Source organism: Trachymyrmex cornetzi, unplaced genomic scaffold (genome assembly GCF_001594075.2).
Source record: "Trachymyrmex cornetzi isolate Tcor2-1 unplaced genomic scaffold, Tcor1.1 scaffold412, whole genome shotgun sequence".
Taxonomy (NCBI): Eukaryota; Metazoa; Arthropoda; class Insecta; order Hymenoptera; family Formicidae; genus Trachymyrmex; species Trachymyrmex cornetzi.
Genome location: NW_017298876.1, coordinates 1,292,340 through 1,300,739, shown reverse-complemented (window position 1 = coordinate 1,300,739; position 8,400 = coordinate 1,292,340). Strand labels below are relative to the sequence as shown.

At 37.5% G+C, this 8,400-nt stretch overlaps 1 protein-coding gene across 9 annotated transcripts in view; it reads right to left on the bottom strand.

Moving 5' to 3' along the window:
* Positions 1–682: 682 nt before the first annotated feature.
* sei (potassium voltage-gated channel seizure) overlaps positions 683–8,400 on the bottom strand; it is a 151,575-nt gene continuing 143,857 nt past the window's right edge. For 3 of the 9 annotated variants that reach the window (XM_018512493.1, XM_018512485.1, XM_018512487.1), the window contains 7 exons: positions 8,173–8,357; positions 7,031–7,155; positions 4,707–4,802; positions 4,281–4,421; positions 3,348–3,669; positions 1,576–1,815; positions 683–1,235 (listed from right to left, as the gene is read on the bottom strand). In XM_018512493.1, the coding sequence (XP_018367995.1) occupies positions 887–1,235; positions 1,576–1,815; positions 3,348–3,669; positions 4,281–4,421; positions 4,707–4,802; positions 7,031–7,155; positions 8,173–8,357 (1,458 nt within the window). In that variant the 3' untranslated portion in view covers positions 683–886. The remainder of the gene's footprint in view (positions 1,236–1,575; positions 1,816–3,347; positions 3,670–4,280; positions 4,422–4,706; positions 4,803–7,030; positions 7,156–8,172; positions 8,358–8,400) is intronic. The other 6 variants (XM_018512486.1, XM_018512488.1, XM_018512494.1 and 3 more) reach the window with 5 other exon arrangements.

Sequence of the window (8,400 nt, the reverse complement as noted above, 5' to 3'; positions counted from 1 at the left end):
CCGAATTAGCAGAATAAGTGATCTTTGCGAGTGATCACAAGGCAGCATTTAGAGCATGTACAATTGGAGGAAGTATATGTATGTCATTTTATAATTTGGTGGACATTTTTTTTAGAATTCTTCATATAATTTTTCAGAATTTTTATGTAAATTTCTGTACAATTATTTTTTTAGAAAATTTTTTAAATTTTCTGTATGAATTGAAACACATTTCTAAAGTGTTGTGCAAGTTTGCATTTTTCTAAAGCTTTTCATTTATGAATTTTAAAATATTCTAAGATTTTTTTAATTTATCATTTTATAATGTCTAAAGAAAAACTTATAGAATCTGAAAAGTATTGTTATGTTTTTGGACCTTGGTGCTCCCTTCAACAGTACGCGCTCCTAAGTTTGCCTATGAATGTCTTGTTACATTCTTTACAATTCAGCTGCGAAGTTTCGAGGCTAAACGTGACTATGATATCGATCGGATTAAGAACGAGATTTCCTACAAAAGGATCGAACGGCTTCGGTCGCGCTCTTCCGTCGCACTCGCATATTGCAGCTCTCCATGTCTCGTTGATCATCAGGACAAATTGATCCTCACGGTAATGTCATGGCTCTTAGCCAAAGACATAGAGAATAGACTGTGCGATCTGTGTGTCAAAATGGTCGATAAAAGTAAGAGAGAGAGAGAGAGAGATCGTGGAAGACGACCATCTCTATCTCTTTCTATTCAATGGTGTAATGAGAGGGAGAATGAAAGGGAGATTGGCCATCTTCCACGATCCCTCTCTTTCATTATTGTCAACCACATTTGAATACTACTTAAATACAGATCGCACAGTCCATTCTCTATGTCTTTACTCCTAGCTAACAGAACGATCTCCCCCGCGCGCGTTTTCTCTTAACTACCATGGTCTTGATCAAGCTCGTCTAGCGATTCGAGCCTTGCGATCGGCGCCTCGTTTATCGTAAACTCCCACGACATATCTTCGCTAGTCTGTCTCGAAGAGTCTTGTTGTCGGGACCCGCTCGTCTGTCCCCTACTACTATTCTCATGTCTGCTCTCGGATCGACCCTGTTGCCCCGATGTGGACTCCGTGCCGCCACGATGATTCGACGAGTCCTTGCGCGAGTCTCCGCTGCGTGGACGTTGGGCGCTGCTCCGGTCCTCCGGTACCACACAGCTCCAGGAATCTTCACCCTCTGGCTCCGATCGCTTATTGAAAGAGCTGTATCTACCGCAAGGCACGCTTTTGTCAACGACGTGATAGCGTGGCGTTCTGCTAGGCGTTAAATACGGCTACTAAACATGAATGACCGGCATCCATGTTTAGCAACCGACACTAGCAGTGACACGTTTTCCAGTTTAAGATTTTTAAATGAAGTTGGAACAAATAACAAGTAGCTAATTGCTGTTGAACAGCGAAAATGCGTCACTGCCAGTTTTGCCAATCTCCAATGCAAGATGATTAAAATCGTCTAGATTAGCGTTTTTCACTCTTTTTCAAGACTGGTTCAATTTTCACTCTTCAAAGTGAGATTCCATTCAAAGAATTTAGAGAGTGCAATACCCTTTACTAAATTACCTACCCACTCCGGTATTCGCCCCTCCTGAAAGCAGCAGGTTGGCTGTGCCAGGCGTGGGCCTGGTGGGCCTGTTGCTGTGTGCTAGTCGGTACCGCCAGGTCAACCGGTTGGCTGTGCGACCTCGTGGGCCCGGGCCGACCATTCAGTGCCGTTTGTAACGCCGTCGCGAGCGCGGATGTGTCCGATGTAACGGTCAGCCGCGATGTTCCCGACGATGTGGAGGTCGGATCTCTCAAGGGAGCTCTATTACAGAGAGAAGCGAAGCTCGTATCAGTGAGTCAACAAGCAGACGGCTAATTTTGTTTTCATAAGAGAACCGCTAAGGATAGTCGAGTGAGATATATACTTAAAGCGTACGTGATTATGTACAGTGGGATATTCGAGACAAGCCTCTAATCTTCTAAGTTTGATCCCGAGCAGTGTCACGGACCCCGCGCGTTTGGGACTACCGGCCACGCAGTGGATCGATCATTGACGTCGGCTATAATCGATGAAAATTATAAATGAAGAATGATCATGAGAATAATCTATCTAAACGTGCATGGAAAATGATTTATCCTATACTAAGAGATCGGTTCCGTCAACGTCGGTCTATTTCAATCAGAGTTCAATTAATTGCTTAAAAAAAAAGAAATAAAAGATAAAAGGAATCAATTAAGATTAAAGTGAACCGAGATTGACGAAATTGCCGAAGTGTTTTCTTCTATAGAAGTAAAAGGACTAGTCAAATTAATTAGAGACTAATCAGACGTGTGAAGAAAAATATATAACGAGATCAGATAGAAGAAATAAGAAAAGAAGTACATGCAAGTTAGAGAAAAAATATCTTCTAATGAAAAATTATTCTTATTTTAACGCAAATGCTTTTTACTTTCCTCATATTTCTATAGATATTCTTTCTAAATACTGAATGGGCTACGTGAATTGATAAGCTTTCGAGGCGTGCGACGTTAGAGATGATAATCTACAGAAAGAGAGCGTCAAAAGTATGATACAGTTCTAAAGATTATAGAATCTCAGAGTAACGGCACATCGCCTCTAGAAAAAATCTATTTGGTTTAAACTAGTTAAATGTTTTATATAAAATTGTAGTTTAATAACACGATCCAATTGTTAATTATGATTATGCTTGTGATAGCGAAGGGAAAATTTAGAATCTTCGTGATGAATATATATGTTAACGCCGCGTGCCGTTCGCTTAGACTCGATTTCCGTGACACTGCTCGCAAAAGAGTTCAAAGAAGAATACGTGATGGTGGTCACCTTCGAAACTTGTCCAACTTTTCCAAAATAAAAGACGCCGAAATCAAATGCAACTGATCCAGGGATTTCGAAAGAAGGCTTTTCAAGAATAACAAAATATCGATTACTTCTTGCGGGTCAGATTTCAGTTTCGGAATCTACCGCGTCGTGGAGCATCGCAAATCCTCTCTACTGCAAGATTGTTGCTGTCGCATACGACAGTTGCACGCGAGACTAACTTTAATAATGAAATTCAACGCACGAGAAAGGTACGCGATTTGAATAATTACAGCGTTGACTATTATAAAGTATCCTTAATTTATTGCATTTTCTTAGAAAAGGTGGTAATAAAAGCCGAAAAAATTAACAAAACGTAAAAATTTTTATTAAAAAAATATTATTTCTCAATAAAAATTGTTTCAATATATTTTTCCATAATAGAATATTTACTCAATGTGGGAGGGTGCTTTATTACCAAAGTTGTAGAATCACGGAGGATTTAACTCGCGGAATCTCATTTACTTCGTTTTTACCTGAACAAGCCATGCGACGTGCTAGGTTGAATCTTCCCACTTCCGTTGCTCGCCGGGATCGTCGGTGGCTGCGGTTCGCTTGCCGATCTTTGAACCAACGCGGGTGCACGGTTGCTCTGCCTCGCACCAGTTGGCGCAGTTCCCGGCATCATTTCGATGCTAGAGCTCTCTCTCGACGAGTTGAGAGTTTGCTGGAGCAAACTCAAGATCAATCTGATGTCGCCGGCCATTGAGTGTTCCAACGAAGACACCTGCCGCGACAATTGGTCGATCCTGGCATTGAGCTCCTCCACGGGCCGACCCGGGCCACTTTGAAAGTCGCCTGGAAGAACCAAACGTCTTCATCTCGCGACAACTTGACTTAATCGCAATCAAAATTCCAACACAGCTCACAGAGCATCTCGCAATAATTCAACATTTCATAGTGCAGTTACCGATATACGCGATTTTTGATAATGAATGATTCTTAATATGATAATAGCATAAGATGGCGGAATTTCATATCAATTAATGTGAGTGAGACAAATGTTCTAAAAAATATGGGTGTGGATGTTAGATACAACTTTACCATGTTAATGTTGATGTAAACATCAATGGTGTAAATGTAATACCATGCAATTTTTATATAATTTTCATCGTATTTATTGATACCCTGATGGAAATTTTTTCCTGAATTGTGTGACGAATAATGATGAAATATTACTGAAATTGTAATAAAAAATGATTAAATATTACCGAAATTTACTGAATTTCATATTAAAATTTTTATCAATTGACCCACTTTCATTATTATTTGTAATTTACAAAAATATTTCATAAACAAAGATCTGCTATTGTGAATATTAAGTTTTTGCACGTCTAATAAAACACAGGAAAAATGATGGAGGTCGCGGTAAATACTGATAATGAGATTAAAAGAAATGAGGCCCCTACCATGAGAATGAGGATGCTGCGGGGGCGATGGTGTGGTGTAGTGGCTTGACGTTGTCGAAGTGGGATGAACGACGTTTTGATTGAGGCAACTCTCGCCGGCGGCGGAACTCCGGCGCGTTGGTTTCGTCGGTGGCGTGGTCACTAGGTTTTAAACGCCACCGGTGAGTATCACGAGTACGGGAGGTACATTACATAAATTGGGTGATACTATCGCATACACATGTGCAATCGCGCTGCGAGATACTCTCTACTACGGCGTATGTCGCGGTTAAGAATTAATACAGATGAAAGGACAGGACAGTCGTACGTTCTCTTCGGGGTTCTGGCAAGTGGTGTAGCGAAAATACAACAAGTCGGGGATGATTTTAGATGCAACGAGCTCAGGCCAATCTACTTCAGAATATTCCGAATGTACAGAGTACTTACTTTGTTTCGCAAGGTAATCGTGACTGGTAAGCGGCTGCAGATGAATCTTGTGCTGGCGTAGATCCGGTATACTGCGCTTGAGATGGGTTAGCATGCCTGAACAACCAGGTTTCAAGGTGTTATCGAACTTGGGATTCAAACAAGAAGCAATACGCTTAGAAGAGGAGAGAAATAAAAGAGAGATAGAGCTGGATGGAAAGAAAGAGGGAAGTCATCGTAATAAACGTTAAATAGATCGAAATAATTGATACATAATGAACTACATCGAGCTGGAGGCAAAATACATTTTAAGAAGCCTACAAGAAAGATAAAATGCTTTTGAAATTATTACAAATTGTAAGCGGATCTTAAATACATAGTTGATTCTGAGATCCAGTTTATGTTGCGCATTCAGCGCTAAATACATAGCCTTGGCTAAAAGTATAAAGCGTTTCCACAAATTGACGTAAATGTTCTATATTTCATGAAAAATAGGTTAAAAATAATTTTATCGAAAAATATTTATTTTTATAACAATTTTAACATTTCGTAATTTTTTTCTATTTTATTGTAATATTTTCTAAGAAAATACAATAAACTGAGCTCTATACTTATGACCAAAGTTTCCATTATAAATTTCTATCTATTCACTAAAATTTTCTTGTGAAACAAATAAAACTTAAGATCAGATGAATTTAGCGCTACTGTTTGCATTTACGGATATATTTAGTGCTAAATGCGAAACGTTAATGCAGGCACAAATGTTTGTGGTCAATCTTTACAAGGAATCTTGCTGTTAATTAATGAACAAAGATCAAAAACATCCGAAGTGAAAAATCTTGAGTCGATTATATTAAAAGGAAATACCCTGCTGTATAGAGGATCTATATATCATATAGAGGAGAGTGGCCTAAATCGGACCGTATTCTAAATAAAACCTTTTTAATTTAAATAAATATAGTTAAGCAGATTTGCATGCTATTTATAATGTAAAATCCATATAAGACACCGAAAATGTGACAGCAGTTTGACAGTTCTCTGTTATAACATTCATAGAATAGATGCAAATATGTATTTTCAGGCATCGTGCGAAAATTTTTTTTAAAAAGAAAATCCTTGTAAATCATTATTTAAAAGGAAGAATATCGATAAGGCCCTTTTTTGGACTACGTCAGCATCATTTCAAACTGTGCTATTTTATTTCTCTCGATGAAACTCATAACCCACCAGAACCGTTTATTGTTCAAGCAATTGGATGCTGAGAATGAGGCACTCTTACATATCGCAGATTTACATAGGATATCACGCACAGTTACAGTGTTTGTTTCATTTCACTATTATCAATGAGCCCCAATAATGTTGCTGTTAACAAAGAGTAGTCCTCATCGCAAGTTTGCTTCAATTTAAATATATTACATTTTTAATCTTTGACTCAACAATTTTTCTGACATTACTATTTTATCTAATTGGACTGCGTATTACGTTTTTAAGAATCCGGATTAACCTTTCGTCATAAGGATTAATATTAATTTGGCTTATCATTTTAATGGCAGTATCAACAATTTTTATATTTGGCAATACTTTTTACAATCGAACCATGACGTATATCCAGGATATATTTTCCGTTAAGTACTTATATTCATCGTTTAATACTCGGCGATATTTTTGGCGTAAAATGTAAAATTTGTTCCAAAGTTCTAAAGGACCCGTGTCTAAATCGGACCTACAGTACAGTAGATAACTTATAGGCCCGGTTGTCGGCCGACCAGATCTCCAAGGAATTAAATCGGTAAAATATTATGAGTTATCAGACTGAGATTAATTGAATTTTATTGATTTCAGTTCTAATAAAAATATAAATTGTAAGTAATTTTTTTTCTGAAATAAAATTTTTATCTTTGACTGTCAAATTGCTCGTTTTTACTCAATACTAACAAAAATACATTAAAATAGTTTAAAACTCTATCTAAAATTCATAAAAATAGGAGTGTCCGATTTGGACCAGGGGATGATCCGATTTGGAACCAATAGTTCAAAATCGGACCGGAAAAAGCGTTTTTACATTTTCCATTATAGTTCAACACAGGTGAAAGATACGTCAAAATGGTCTCAAGCAAAAATGAAGGGAATTAAGTGATCTTTCCAAAGGCACCTTCGGTTTTACGATCGGACTTTACGATTTACGTCTTATAGAGAGCAAAAACTGCAAACAGGTCCGACTTACCCCACTCTTCCCTATCATGCAATAAATAACATTCCTCAAACAGAATAGAAGCAAACACGAGAGAAATCGAAACATTATTTTCTCGAAACAAGACCGAACAAAAGAAATAATGATTGCTCACCAGTTATCGAGTTTAAGGTCGAGCTTCTCTGTTTGGGCTCGTCGAATTCTAAATTCAATGGTGTCACGTCTTGACCCGCCTTGTCCGTGCTAAATTCTAAGATACCATGACCGCTACCTTTATCACTGCAACAGATAGAAAAGTAGCTGATCAATTAATCTGTCATCTTTGGCAGTAGTGTGTTAATCTATGAGCTTTTGGGATTTAATTCTAAGACACCGACGTGCCGGGGCACTTGGGAACGCCACAATTTAAAAAATTAAAAAAAAAGAAGTTATTTAAATTAGCGCATATTTATAATTTTGCGATTTTGTAAAAAATCATTAAATAGTCGATAAATAGTGACTGTCATTAACAATATTCGCATCGACGTATGCACTTTTTTGTAATAACAATTTAGTAATAATGTCACAATTTTATATAACGGTAATAATAATTTTGGGAAAATCGCTTTTAATGAAGCTTCGTACGATTTTTTTTCACCGAATTATTCAACGTCAAAGCAAAAAGGGTCGTTTTTGCTTCAACGTTGAATAACCCGGTGAAAAAAAATCGTACAGAGCTCAACAAAAAAGCAAATTGAAGGTAAAGATTCATTCTTTCGAAAGCTGTAAACCGCATTTGTGCACAATTTTTTTTATGTTTGTGTAACTTTATGAAATATGAGTAATACGGTTTTTTAAAGTACAGGTTTGAAAAGTAGAGATTTCAAGCTTTAAAATGCTTTTTTAAAAATCTCGATACGATGATTTTTGACGAAGTTATTCTATCTCGAAATTTGCCTATTTTTGCAGGGTGGAACAAGTGATCCTTTAATTTTGTTGAGTAGTGTATTATAATAATTATATGCGTGTAATCCACACTGTAACATTATTATTGGCGTGTAATTCTACTACAAAAATTTACTGATTGCAATATTTGTGTCGCACTAATTACATGCATGTGATCCGTTGTTTGTAGTAATTTCGCACGAGATTATAGTAATCGTACGGATTATAATATATGGTCAGTAATTTTTTCTGATGTTAAACTAATAATACATATATGTATTTAAATGAATTTATCTCAGAAATATGTTTCGGCCAAAGTAATTTATTAACGGATAATTGAGAAAATTGATGCGATAAAAGGTGATGTCTTACTAATCATCCTGGTCGTCCTGCAAGGAGTCTTGTCGACATGTGGGAATAAGATTTGTGCCAGGACCACCGGGTCCTCGACGGTATCTTGGTGGACGGAAAGCGAACCTCCTGGCGTCGATGTCGACGTCAGTCGGAGTACTTACAGGATATCTTGTTGATAGTGGGTCGACACCAGCCTGTTCTTCCTGAAAATGAAAGGGCGCAAGTTAGAATCGTATGTCAGCCCGA